The sequence below is a fragment of the Microtus pennsylvanicus genome, chromosome Y (assembly GCF_037038515.1).
Source record: "Microtus pennsylvanicus isolate mMicPen1 chromosome Y, mMicPen1.hap1, whole genome shotgun sequence".
Lineage (NCBI taxonomy): Eukaryota > Metazoa > Chordata > Mammalia > Rodentia > Cricetidae > Microtus > Microtus pennsylvanicus.
This window is the reverse complement of record NC_134602.1, coordinates 41,331,494-41,346,342: the sequence shown is the minus strand read 5'-3', so window position 1 is coordinate 41,346,342 and position 14,849 is coordinate 41,331,494. Positions and strand designations below refer to the sequence as shown.

The 14,849-nt window shown below is 34.2% G+C and overlaps 1 protein-coding gene across 1 annotated transcript in view; it reads right to left on the bottom strand.

Moving 5' to 3' along the window:
* The window catches only part of LOC142841992 (ubiquitin carboxyl-terminal hydrolase 9Y-like), a 160,834-nt gene that overhangs the window by 73,576 nt on the left and 72,409 nt on the right, over nucleotides 1-14,849 (bottom strand). Inside the window, exons 16-22 of the mRNA XM_075958973.1 lie at nucleotides 14,722-14,817; nucleotides 13,895-14,106; nucleotides 9,262-9,502; nucleotides 8,014-8,163; nucleotides 6,090-6,210; nucleotides 2,940-3,070; nucleotides 2,495-2,773 (exon numbers count right to left, since the gene is read on the bottom strand). Of these exons, the coding sequence (XP_075815088.1) occupies nucleotides 2,495-2,773; nucleotides 2,940-3,070; nucleotides 6,090-6,210; nucleotides 8,014-8,163; nucleotides 9,262-9,502; nucleotides 13,895-14,106; nucleotides 14,722-14,817 (1,230 nt within the window). The remainder of the gene's footprint in view (nucleotides 1-2,494; nucleotides 2,774-2,939; nucleotides 3,071-6,089; nucleotides 6,211-8,013; nucleotides 8,164-9,261; nucleotides 9,503-13,894; nucleotides 14,107-14,721; nucleotides 14,818-14,849) is intronic.

Below are 14,849 nucleotides of genomic sequence, written 5' to 3'. Positions count from 1 at the left end.
GCTTGCCGAAAAATAATAGTGTCTATAGATACCCAGGACCTACATAAATCCTGGATGACGTGGTAGCCTAGTCTACACAAAAAGCATACAGAAAATCCCCAGAAAGCCAGTTATACAGACTGGCTAAATGGCGATTGCTGAGTTCAAGTGGCAGATCTGACCTCTACTTAAGGTGGAGTTGTCAACAAAAACACCGAATGTCAACCTCTAGTTTCCACATGAATACCCACATATATACATATAAACATGAATATACATGTGTTACACATACACACTGTAAAAATCCTTTGATTCCTGAAATCTTATACTTTTACCTATTGTGATAATTAACTTTGTTTATAACATTTCTTATATTCATGACTACGTGTACTCTTGTAATCATAACTACTAAGAAACAAAATTTCTCAAAGTCTAACGCTCTATAAATATTACTTTCACTGTAAAATTTTTCTAAAAGTCATATTGCTTTTTTTTTGCTGTTATTTTACAGACAGGGTCTGGCTGTTTGTCCCAGGCTGGCCTTGAATTCCTGATATAGCCCAAGGTGAGTTTGGACTTGTAATTTTCCTGCCTGAGGTTCCCAAGAGCTGCCATTACAGGCATATGGATATGTGTGCTAAGAATATTTTAATAACTGTCTTAAATAAATTTAGAGTGTGTACATACTGTACTAATTAAGTAGGCAAAACAAATACAAAAGTCTAGTACTCACAAATTCTTTAACTAGAGAAGCTAAAAATATTTTACATATACAAAGTTCCATACACAGTAAAGTTTTGATACTTCAGCCTATCTATGAGGATCTGTTGTATTAAAAATCCATCTGGTACAGATTTTAAAGTATAGCATATTTCATTGAAAAATCTTAGCTCATTTCTACTGCATCAGAAAATAGGAACTTCCAACCATTCAAGGTTGTCTGAATGTCTTAGTGAGATACACAAGATGACTGACACTCAAAAACTTACCGAACAACAACAACAACAACAAAACCAAACCAAAAAACCCCTAGTTTTGAAACTCAAAAAGAAACTAAGTACATAAATGTTTTACTTAAAAATTAAAATTTAGGGAAAAAAATTATTTACTTTTTTATCTATCAATAATCTTCTATTCATCTGTCTATTGCAAACCAAGTAAGTGGTTTGGCAATAAGTAAATAATTACAAACCTGTCATTGCTTTTAGCTCTCTAATAGAACACAGACAGTGTGATTGTAGGTTGGTAATTCCTCAGTCTTTGTTGTATAATTATTTATTTTAAATTATACCAACGTATGCATGTGTGTATGTTGGGAGAGCAGAAACATAGGTCGTTTCTTTTCACCCAATCTCTGAGGAGACTGAACTTGGGTCCTTATAAGCTTTGGCAAAAAAAATACCTGTACTTGCAGAGCCGTCTTTACCAGCCTGTGGTATAATTTTCAATATACAACAAGAAAAAGATATAATAAAATTGTATCTTGTAAAGATACACAGAACTGCCTTTATGGATCTTTAAATATCCTGTGGCTAAAATTATGAAAAACAAAAAAAAGGTACATTTTATTTGGGTAGAAATATATATGAACTTCAAAATTAAAGAATTTAACCTTACAACGGAAAAAGCCTTAATTAATGTTTAGTATATATGAAAGTATAATTCACACTGGTTTTACTTTTTAAAGAGAAACTGTTTCAAAATATATAAATCCACATGAAAGAATAAACATGTTACCTATTAGTATTTTCAGTGATTACTGGTAAGAATATTATTTCATGAATGCTCGGACAATTTTGCTAATACTGTCCCAGAAATATTATTCTGAAGTCTATCACAGCTGTTATGTTATTTGCCTTATTTTGAATAAAATGACATTTTATGTTGGAATAAATTAGAGTAAAATTTCAAGTATTAGACTTCTACTTATTGCTCAAACTTTTCTGATTAACATTTTTCACATATATAGGGATATTTCTAAACATGTTTAAAAATGATATCTACTTTATTTCTAATCATCAATGCATTAGTAATTTACAATTTAAGTGCATGAGCTCAATTTTAACTTCAGCTCAACGTTTACAACAGATCTAAAATGTTTTTATATTTAAATCTTTTTTTTTAAATTTTTTATTGAGAAAATGAGAAAAAAAACCAAGTTTCCACCTCCTCCCAGCCTCCCATTTCCCTCCCTCTCCTCCCACCGTTCTCCCCCTCCTCCCACCCTTCTCCCCCTCCCCCCACTCCTTTCGCCCTCCCTCTCCAGTCTTTTAATAAGATTTATTTTTAGACTTAATTGAGGTATGTGTTTAAAAAGTTAGGTTTCGGGTTACTTGAAACTTTAAATAAGTAAAAAATGAGAAGCAGAGAAACTAGAAATATGACATACTACTATTTGGACTTTTAGTATTAAGAACTAAATAGACAAAAGTCTTTATTATACCTAGTCAGTGAATTTATCTTCAAGAATTAAAGATGTAGGATAAGTAACATATTATTTGTTAAAATATATTACCGGTGTTTTAGGATCTGTACCATCTGCAACAGGCTGGCAAGCTTCTGCTATAGCCTGGACATGGCCATAGCCAACTGTAGTTAACAATAGTTTGGCTATTTTAAGGGCACTGAAGTAAGCATCTCTACGAGTTTCAACATCTGTATTTGGCAAGAAGTTATTTTCTATCAGCATTCTCAGTACAAGGTGTAAGCCACCACTTTTCAAGAAGTGAAACTGAAAATCCAAGGAAATCTCAGCAAGAGCGGCACCAGCAGGCATTAACAAGGTATAAATTACCTACAGGAAGGGAGGAAAAAGTATTACAAGTTATATATTTTTAAAAATTTAGTTACATTTATTTCTTCTCACATTTGCACTTGATTAAAATGTTGCTTTACAATCTTAGGTGTCCTCTTAATTTCATAATAGTCTACAAAATATTTTTTCGCAAAGAAAAACAAACCTCTGTTAAGTATAGAACTTGGGAGGCAGAAGAACCAAAGAAAAGCGAGTCAAGAGACTGACCAAGTTGGTTTTCTCTAAGATTCGAATGTTTTGAACACACAGCTCTCAATTTTTCTATAGTTGTGCTATCTGTAAAAAAAAAAAGGACAAAATGCAATTCATAAATTCCTGATACTTTATGTTGGATTGTTATACTTTTATTTAACATAAAACAAAATTTTTAGATTTAATTTTATGTGTATGCTTTGCCTACATGTACTAAAGGGCACTGCATCTGCACTTGGTATTCAGGAGTCCAGAAGAGAACATCATCTCGCACTTACCGTGCAAGAGCTATAGATACTAAAAGCCACCATGTAGGTACTCAGACCTGAACCCAGCTCAAATGGACATGAACATGAGACTAGATAGACTAGATAAAAAAAAAACTAACATTATTGTGCTAGAGGGAACTTATTAATAAGATGACTACTATAACTGGTATATTCATAGGTCAGTGTCTTGATCAACCCTGGTTAAAGGAGATTCTTTTTGCAGTAGATGGGAATTAACAATGACATCCACCATTGGACAATGCAGAAAAATTCTGAGCCAAAGGTGATAAACAACTCCAATGAAGCACTGTTTTGCAGATATACTTTAACTGGCCCAGATAGAAACTCTCAGAGTGTGGCAGCATGTACAAGACCTGCACAAATTCAAGCCAGCTGGAATCCAACACCTAAAACCAAGATGCTATTTGGAATGGATGTCAGTTGACTTTAAGTTGCCTGCCAAACCTTGAACCCTCCCTGGAGGAGTGTCAAGGCAGCCTGCCAAAACCTTGACCCCTCCCCTGAGGAGGGTCAAGATTGCTTGCCAAGCCTTTGCCCATCCCCAGAGGAGTGTGAAGGCAACCCACCAAACCTCCCAGTCTATTTAAACTGCTCCATAGAGAGTCCCTCTGTGGTGTCACCCCTCTCCCCCGCGACTCCCATGGTTGAACTGGTGGCTTCCCAGTTCCTCTAGGGACACCTGAGAGAGCAGAAATCCCATTAAACCTGGTTATCCTTTACTTTGGCTTGATTGGGATTTTTGCATTGGCAGAGAGCTGGCATTAGGAAATATTCTTAACACTGACAAAGAAAAAAAATCATTTTCTTCAATGGAATATAATCAAATATATCTACCATACACCAATGTAGAAGAAGATTCCCAGTATTAGTTGGCAAATACAAAATATATTCCACTCATTTACAGTTTGTGGAGCCACAAACTGGTCCAGCCTCTCTGGAAATCACTGTCGTAAATTCTCAAAAAGTTAGAAATAAATCTACTATATGACCCAGATTTACCATTCCTTGGTATATGCCCAAAGGAAGTAACAAATGCTTGCTCAGCCCTGTTACTGCCGCTCTATTCACAACTAGAAAATGGAAACACATGAGTGCCTTGCAACTGATTAAAGGAGAACAACTGTGGTACATTATATACCATGGAACAGTATTTATATAGAAAAATAAAATCTTTAAAACTGTGCAGTTCCCAGCCCCAACAAGGAAATTTATGTTTGCAAACGATGGAGACCACTATAGAAAATTACAAGTCAAAATGCAGAGATGTAAAGACAGTTCCCAAAAATACATTTACAACACTACTTCAAACCTAAGGCTAAGGACAATTGTAGAAAAGGAGCCAGAGGAATAGCATATTTGTTGCGAGTCTTCTTCTTCTTCCAGGAATACTCAAAGTCTCACCATAATAACTCCCTAAATATGAGCTAAACAAGGAAAATACCAAAGAACATAGGGGAAAGCCCATGAGTCCTCGCTCATACACAAAGAACTAAAGTAAACTGAGGAAGGCTGAGAATGGAGAAATACACAATCCACACTTGAGTTGTTTGCTTCACCAGTGAGACTATCTTAGAGGAAACTAAATTTTCATATGGAAGTGGTTATCAGTTTGGTTATCTCTCTTCTTAATCTTTTCAGTTTTATAAATATGTTCCTAAAAAATTAAATTAACCACTGTAGGCTGTAGAAGGAGCAGCAGGGCGCTTCCTGCCACCCGGCTAGCTTTACCCGAAATAATTACACCGAAACTGTATTCTTTTAAACACTGCTTGGCCCATTAGTTCTAGCCTCTTATTGACTAACTCTCACATCTTAATTAACCCATTTCTAATAATCTGTGTAGCACCACGAGCTGGTGGCTTACCAGGGAGATTCTTAACCTGTGTCTGCCTCCGAGAGGAGAATCATGGCAACTGCCTGACTAGGCTTCTTTCTCCCAGCATTCTGTTCTGTCTACTCCGTCTACCTAATTTTCTGTCCTATCAGGGCCAAGGCAGTTTATTAATTAACCAATGAAAGCAACATCTACATCAGTAGGCCTAAAAAACTTAATATACTGTCTTAGGTTGGCTTCTAACTCAAAAGAGTCAACTGCTTTTGTGCCCCCAGTGCTTCCTTCCCCAAGGAAGAACAAAGTATTTCATTATCCAACACCAGTAAAAATCAGTCTGGAAAACAAGCATACAAGTAACATTATAGAGATTGAGCAGGTTATATTTAGGAATATGTACAAATGCTCCACATCCCTACCCCCCCCTCCAAACTCACACATATGTATGTAGCAACTTAAAAATATGTATGTAGCAATTTAAAAAAAAAACAAAAGGCCAAGAATTTGAAAGAGAACAAGGTGGCTTGTTTGGGAACTTATGGGTCAAAGAAATGAAATGAAGAAATAATGTAATTTTAATCTCAAAATAAAAGAGAAATCTATCTTAAAAGAATAAATGTTTAGAAAGAAAAAGAACTAAAGTTTGAAAGTTGTTTTCCTTTGAGATAATAATGGAAGGTAATAAGTCATTCATCTTGGGTCTACGAACAGGCTGTAATTCCTAAACTAGCGAAAATATTTTACAAAATAGTAGATATAAAATGATAGGGTCCCAAATCATTTTTCAACCCAATGAACTATTCAAGAACAATTATGTAGAAACACACATGTAACACTACACACAATACAAATTAACAGAGTTTGATATTTTCCTTTTTATCTATTAGTTATTTGGTAGTCATGAATATCACTGGATGGATTGATTACTTATATGGTGGCATAAGTTTCATAAGTACTCTTGCTGACTGGATTGTTTATTTACCTGGTGGCATAAGTTTCATGAGTATTCTGGCTCCATCTCTAAGAGCTGGCATATTCAACGCACTACCTAAGTCTGCAACTTGCCAAAGGAAATATATATATCTGGGCTGCAGTGACATTATCTAGAAAATGGAACAAATAAAATATATAGCTGGATAAATCAGACACTATAAGGCTTTTATTAACAAGTTAACTACTAAGTGTTCTTAAAACTTATATTTGCACCTAGTACATATCTTACTGAAACAATCTCTTTTTTAAATTATTTGATTGAAGATAGATTTCACACAATATATCCTGATCACAGTTTTTCTCCAACTCTTTTCCCATCTGTCTCCACCCACTTTCTGTCTCTGATTAGAAAGCAACAGGAGCCTAAGATATAGTGATAAAATATGAAGAAACAAAAATATATTGGAATAAGACAAAACAATCAAGCAGAAACCAAGGAAAGGCTCGAGAAAGAGATACAGACACAGAGTCCCAATCATTCATAAAGGAATCCTATAAAAATGAAAAACAAGAATCAATTATCTATACACAAAAAGACATGCAGGGTAAATAAAAACAAAAAAAAGAAAAAATACTTTAAAAAGGATAATATTAAAAAAACCAAATCATCATCATCATCATTAACAATAACCAAAAATAAAACAAACAACAACAACAAAACACATAAGAAAAAAGCCCTGACACAATACTGTAGGAAAAGGAACTTCCTAAGATGATGCTGAACTGCTTTTCTGTTTGTCTTGTAACACTGGGCATGTCATCCGCCCATAAGAGGTTTCTTCACTTTCCTAGCAGAAACTAAATTTTCATTTGAAAGTGGTTACTCAGTTTGAGGATGTTCTTCCTTAATCTTTTCAGTTTTATAAATCTGGTTCTTAAAAAAATTTAGTTAGCCCTTTTAGGCCTAAAATAAATAATGTGTTGACTACACTGGCCTCTAACTCAAAGGTATAACTTTGTCCTCCCAGTGTTTGAGTTAAAATGTGTTGTACAAAGCTCAGTCATTATCCTCTGGTTGTTTATAATACAAAAAGTATGCTTCATTCACAGTGTTTTCATATAGTAATTTTTCTATGATAATCTATTATTTTGTAAATTATTGTATCTTATGCCACTCTAATGCAAAGGAAATTTTGCTTACTGTGGAGGTTTCAATCAGAATATTCCCTATAGACTTAAATATGTCATTATAAGAGGTGTGACTTTTTTTTTTTATAACGATGTGTTACTGAGGACCGACACCAAGGTTTCCCAACTCTATTCATTCCCAGTTAGCCCTTGTGCCTGAGTTGTGCCTCAAGATGTGTGCTATAGTACCACGCTTGCCACCACAACTATTATGTATCCTCTGGGATGTACGTCTCAAATAAACTCTGCAAGTTGCTTTGATCATGGGTGCTTTTGACAGGGAGGCAGAAGAGTAACTAAAATACATTCATATGTTCAACAGGAGTACAAACAACAACCAAGTTGGTAAAAAAATTAGAGATACTAATTTTTAAAAAAAGGATGAAAAGAGCTAATTTAAAAGCAGGACACATTTCTTTTGTCATAACTAAGTAATTATTTACAACCTTAGTAAAACATATTTACAGCTAAGATTTAATTTGAGCATGTATTTTATTCTTTGAAACAGTACTAATTCAAAGACTAAAAATATTGGTACATACTTTGAGACTTAATTATGTGCATATGTGTGTGCATACGTATTCTTGAGAATGCAGTGACTAAAAAGACCTGCAGAAGGTATTACAACTAAATTATAATCATTAATTTCTAGAATTAATTAAAAGTTATCAACTTTATAATCTTTAATTTTTTTCACCTACATGTAAAACTTTAAACTTCGAAACAGGAATATTTTACATCATCTCCCTAAAAGAAAATTTCCTCTTTATATAGTAATTACTTACCACACTAGGTAAACAACTTTCCATCTCTGGAATGGGAACATCACTGTAGTTACGACAGTAGATTCCAGGAGATCCAGTAGAAGAATCGGATGAGCTATCAGGACTTGAAGGCATGTTGGAATTTATTTGTATAAGCTTGGCAGTAATTACCTGAAAATAATAATATATTCAATAATGAAGATGATTTTTTGTACAAAATACAGAACCAAGAAATAAAAAAGGCTATTCTTTCAAGATTATTTTTGAGAGCACATTAAAAAATTATAATAATATGAACTTTTCCTATGCTTGGAAAACTGTCTGCAGAATACTGTTATATATTAAATTCCATAAATCGTAAAGTCATCTATCATCAGTATACCTCTTGAAAAGTCTATAATATCTTTAGATTATTTATATAACAGAATGCAATGCAAATGATATATAAAATTTATAAATATATAGTTTGGTGGACTGTGAAAAGAAGAACATCTGCAAATGATCAGTAGGCATGAAATTATTTTCTTGTATGTAATTCTTGGACCTATCAGGAAGATCATAGTTTATTTCCTTTATCTAAAGTCCTCTGACATCTCTCCTTTTATATTGAATTTAATTACTTTTTGAGAAATAACCTCACTCTGTAGGTCTGACAGGCCTGTAATTTAGTATATAAACCAGGCTAGCATAAATAGAGATCCACTCGGTAAGCAGATTAACCTCAGTCTACCACATGATGGAATTAAAGTGTGCAATATCACATTAGTAGCTACCTGGTTATTTGTAAGATAACTTGATGTGGGATTTTCCTCTGTGTGCCACAAATACGTTTTATTACCATTGGTTAATAAAGAAGCTGCTTTGGCCTGTGGCAGGGCAGAAAAAAAGCTATGCAGAAAGACTAAACTGAAGGCTGGGAGAAAGAAGCCGGAGTGAGAGATGCCAAGAAGCTGTCGAAGGAGACAGACACTGGAACCTTACAGGTTAACCTCAAGCCTCATGGCAATACATAAAATAATAGAAATGGGTTAATTTAAGATGTAAAAGTTAGCTAATAAAAAAGCTGAGCTAATAAACCAAGCAATGCTTTAATTTATATAGTTCCTGTGCTAATATTCAGGTCTAAGCAGCCAGGAAATGAACAAGCAGTCTCTGTCTACACGATTGCCACAAAAACATGCACACTAAATAATGTTCAATAAACTTGACCAATAATAAATGGCACAAATACTGAAATTAGAGAAATATTTGAGAATTATATTTACTTACTGATTTATCTTTCAAATTTAATTGTTCAACTAGTTTTCTGTCATCTTCCGGCTCTATCAACTCACCACCTACAAACAGTTCAATTTTTGTATGGGCTACATTGGCATTAATACGACTGAGAATGCAGCGTCGCACAGAACCGATGGTATCATTTGTATGAGACAATATGTCTATATCATCAACTTGTCTCCCTTGCTTTGGGAAGTGAACTATAAGAGACAAGTGTTTCCCACGAAATGCCCTGGGGAGAAAAACATTAAATTAAAAACTGAAAAAGAGTCTCAGAAATATTCAACAAATAGTTAAAAATAGGAAGATATGAATTTGTTCCTTATTTAAAAAGTAGTAGTTAACTTATTTTAAGTTTATTGTGAGAAATATTATGACTTTTGAATTACAAAGTAACTTGATTAGTTAATCAACTAGCATTCTCATGGTAACAAAAGTCTCCTAAGTGTGATGAGGCATAATCACAAAACACCTCAAAAAGCTTAATTTATTAAAACTATATTTAATTCTTTTGAGGTGTTAATGATTTTTAAAAAATAGTTGGTTTTTGTATGAAAAAAAAAAAGCAAGAAGAGAATGTCAGATCATCTTCCACTAGAGATACTAGAGTCACAAATGATTGTTGAGTTGTCATGTTATGCTAAAAATTGAATTTCTTGAAAAACAAGTGACCTTAACGATTGAGTCTTTTCTCAAAAATCTACATTAAGACTATTTCAGCTGAAAGTATGTTTTGGCAAAAATATTTACAAGTATGAGTGTTAAAAGTGTAGTTTCATATACACATACATGCATTATATGTAGGTTACGTAAGTGTATGCACAGTATGTGATTTTTAAAAATATTTTCATATTGCCGGGCGGTGGTGGCACATGCCTTTCATCCCAGCACTCGGGAGGCAGAGGCAGGCGGATCTCTGTGAGTTTGAGGCCAGCCTGGTCTACAAGAGCTAGTTCCAGGACAGGCTCCAAAACCACAGAGAAACCCTGTCTCGAAAAATCAAAAAAAAAATTCATATATAGAATGAGCTATTTTAGAGATGTAATTGAATTCTAATCAAAATTCACTTAGTTTCCTTCACATTTTAAAACATTTATTTAAAACCATATGTGTATGGGTATTCTGTGTGCACGCATGTATGTCCGTGCACCATGTGTCTCTGTTACCTGTAGAGGATAGATGAGGGTACTAGATGCCCTGAATATGTAATTATGAAGAATGTCAGTTATCTCAAAAAGGATGAGTATTGAACCTAGAACCTTTGGAAGAGCACTTAGTGTTCTCAACTCCTTAAATAACTTCTCAGTCTCTAAATTTCACACACTTTACATTAACCATATGCAAATAGGTTACTCAAGCCTAAAGGTAACATTAGTGTTTGCAATCACAATTAATAATAATAACAAAAATAAATTTGTTAAGAAGCAACAAAATAATTTGTTCGTTGGGAGTCCTAAAAAAGTAGAGAATCACTAACATAAAGAGTTTTCTTTTTGTAGTATCATGTACGTGAATTCAAAATTTGAAAAAACTTGTATCTCAATTTGTGAAGGCAACCTTCTAAAATATATATTTCAATTCAATGGTTTTTAAACTACCAGAACTTGATCAAAAGCTTGACAAATTATCACATATCCTGTCATCATAAGTAAGATCTAAAAAAAATAAATACTATTCAGAATGAAAATCTTTTATTTATAGGCGATAAACACCTTACACTTAGAAATGGCAACCAGCTTCCTTAATTTTAAATCTGAGACAACTAAAACTATATATTATAGATTATTTTATGACACTTATGATTATTAAAATATGACAAACACTGAAGTATGAATAAACATTTTTAAGATTAGACTTTTAAACTCAATCCAGTGAAGAAGGTAGATTAATTACCTAAAGGACCCTTTGCTCACTTCCTCCAAATATAATCCATCATCCCTCTAATAATCCCCATCTTCAGCTCATCCAAAAACAGATCTCCAGCATCTTTCACAACAGCCTTGTGAACATAAAATATTCTAGGGTAGCACTTAACCAAGCAAGTAAAAATTTGTATGATAAAAACTTAAAAAAGACATGGAAGAAAGAAACTGAAAAAGATATCAGGAGATGGAAAGGTCTCTCATGTGCATGGATCCAGAAGATAACAGTGTAAAAAGCATCATAATAAAAGCAATCTACAGATTTAATGTAATCCCATCAAAATTCCAAAATAATTCTTCACAAATATGGAAAAGATAATCCTCAAAAGGAAACATAAAAATCCCAGGAAGTTATGATAATTCTGAATAATAAAAGAACTGCCAAGAGAGAGGACCAAAAAGTGAGTAATCACTCACACACAGCTGGACATCCCACTCTGTAAGCCTTCAGTACCTCAATAAAACCCCTGGCCCTGCTCTGGCCTGGGAAGGAGAAATAAATAAGATCTGAGAAAACTGAAAGCATGGGGATGGGAGAAAAAGGGGAGGGCAGAAGGGAAGGAGGAGAGAAAGGGAATGGGAAGAAGATTTTGAGGGAACTCAATAGTCAAGATGGGGGAAGGAAAGAGACAGAGGGCAAGGTAAGAGATATCTTAATTGAAGGAGCCATTATGGGGATAGCAAGAAAACTAGCACTAGATTCCAGGATCCACAAGAATGATCCCAGGTAAGACCCTGTGCATTATTGAACAGGGTGCCTGAACTGGCCTTGCCTTGTAGTCAGATTAATGATGATCTTAAATGTCATAAATGTCACCACAGAACTTCCATCCAGCAACTGATGGGAGCAGATGAGGAGAACCACAGCAGAGCGCTGGGCTGAGCTCCCAAAGTCCAGCTGAAGAGCGGAAGGAGTGTGAATATGAGCAAAAATGTCAAGACCATGAGTGGAATAACCAGTGAAACTGCTTACCTAACTTAATGAGAGCTCATCCACTCTGCTCAGAACAGGGAAGGCACCAGCATACAACAAAACTAGGCCTTCAGAATGTGGGTGACTGTTTTAAGGATGGGGCAGACTGTAGGGTCAGTGACAGTAGGACCAGAATTTATCCCTATTGTTTGTATTGGTTGTTTGGAACCCATTCTCATAGGAGGGAGACCTTTTTCAATCTAGATACAGTAGTGGAATTCTTATGTTCTTCCTCAAAACAATGCGTCTTACACTCTCTGAAAAGTGGAAACTTGGATTGTTAGGTAAAACGAAAAAAAAAAAGACAGCTTTTTATTTAATAAAATAAGAAAGAACTGCCTGAGCTATCACCATCCCAGATTTCAAGTTTATTACAGACTTTTAAGTAATAAAAAATGAAAAGGCATTTGCACGAAACATATACGTTGACCAGTGGACCAAACCGAAGGCCAACATGAGAATGAAAAAAAACCCACAGACACCTGATTTTTAATAAAGAAGCTAGAAACATACACTAGAAAAAAAAAAAACCAAACAAACTGCACCTTCAACAAAGAGTGCTGATGGAACTGAATGGCTGCATGCAAAAAAATGCAAATAGATCCATACATAACACCATGAACAAAACTCAAACATCAAAAAGATGAAAGATTAAACTGTATTCCCTGAACCTCAAAGAAGAGAAAATGGGGGAATAGCCTTGAACTCATGGCACACACAAAAAAAGACTTCTTGAACAGAAAGAACACTGTTAACACAGACTCTTAAGATCAACAATTAATAAATGGGACCTTCTGAAGCTGAGAAGCTTCTACACTGCCAGGGGCACTGCCATTTGATCAAAGAGGCAGCCTATATAATGTAAAAAGATTTTATCCACACGTATCTCCTAGGAAAAGGAGGTGGGAAGTGTTAAGAGTCAGAGGGGAAGGAGGATACCAGAACAAGGACCTCTAAATCAACATGACCAAAGTTCAAATGAACTCAAGAGTGGAGCAGCATTTTACAGGGCCTGCGGTGGTGTGCACTATGTCCTTTACATTATTTTGTGGGATTAACAAGTAAGAGTATGTATGAATCTGTCTCTGCTTTTTTTTATCTTCCTGGGTTAGTTTCCTTCTGCTTCTTTTGTTCAATCCTGATGTGTTGGTTTTGTTTAGTTTATCATAATGTATTGTATTATTATCTCTTAGAGACCTCTTTCTTTCTTAATGAATCACGATGGATTGTGAGGTGCAGAACCAAGAGCAGAGGTAGGAAACACTCATATCAGAATCTATTATGTGAAAAAAAATATTTTCAATAAAAGGATAAAAACAGAAGAGACTTTTGACAATATAATATCCCATCAAATGAAGGTCCCATGATTGTAGTCAACGCACTCTGGGATCAGTTTATAAGCTGGCCTTAACTACATTATAGAGTTAAAGACTAGCCAAGCAAACAGCAGTCTGTATCATAAAAACATGGGGGAGTAGTGAGGAACGAACTTCAAAATAGATTAACTGTTACACTTAACAGGTAGTAACAACTTGGAAAAACAAAATAAAAAAATTCTAGTGAAGGGATGAGTGTTTTATTAGACTATAACTAGATATAAAATATTTCCTCAAAGTTCACACTTTTAAAAAAGTAAAATACATTAAAATGTAAATGGCATTCACATTTTGCTAAATAACACTGTAAGAAAATATTAGTTGCAAGTTACTCTTAGATCAAGTTTACAAACCTTGACAAAGGAAGAATAATTCGTTCCCCATGATAACCACTGTCACATTCACTTATGTACTCTCTTAAAACCATTAGTACACGAACCATCTGAATGGCTTCCTGTCTTGTACAACTAATAGTGTCTTCTTCACTATCCAAAACACACAACATGCCATATGAGGCTTTCAAGCGATCAAAGCAAGTCTGAATAAAATCTTCATGGATAGCTACCTGCAAATGTGTCAAACAGAAAACAATAGTTGCTTGTAAAAAAAAAATCACCAAACATAACAACAAAAAGAAAAAAATAACTTAAAAGCAATTCTCAATTACAATTATAACTAATCACAATAAATACAAGTTGTTTTTTTTTTTTAAAAAAAAGCCTTAATATGAAACCAAGTAGGGAACACATTAATATTCTCATTAAAAAACTGAATCTTTCTTTCACACTCACACTGAGAAACATGCATGTATACATATACACACACAGAAATAAGCACAAAAATAAAATGTATAGTTAAAAATAATAATAAAAAACTAAGCTAGGGTTCCTTCATATCACTACAGTCCCAGGATCCAGAAGGCTGAGGAAAGAGGAATACCATGAATTCAGTAATTCCAGACCAGTCTGGGCTACATACATTATGTGAATCTTTCTCTCACCAAAGCAATTCCCCAAAACAAAAACAAAATAAAAAAGCAACAAAAACGATCGTAGAAATATGTCTTTAGTTAATATCGTACAAATAAAATAACCAATTCCTAATTCATTTTAAGTTTAAAATGGTATTATTACTAATGCTATTTTAATCTGTGAAGTTCTTTCAGTACTTCAATCCTTACCTTATTTGCCTGTAATCTGGGACCGAGATTTGTGTGTATTTCTTTTAGAAGATCTATTGCTCTGTTCGAAATATTGTCATTACTCTTTATCACAACCTAATTTTTAAAATAATAAAATAAATGCCATT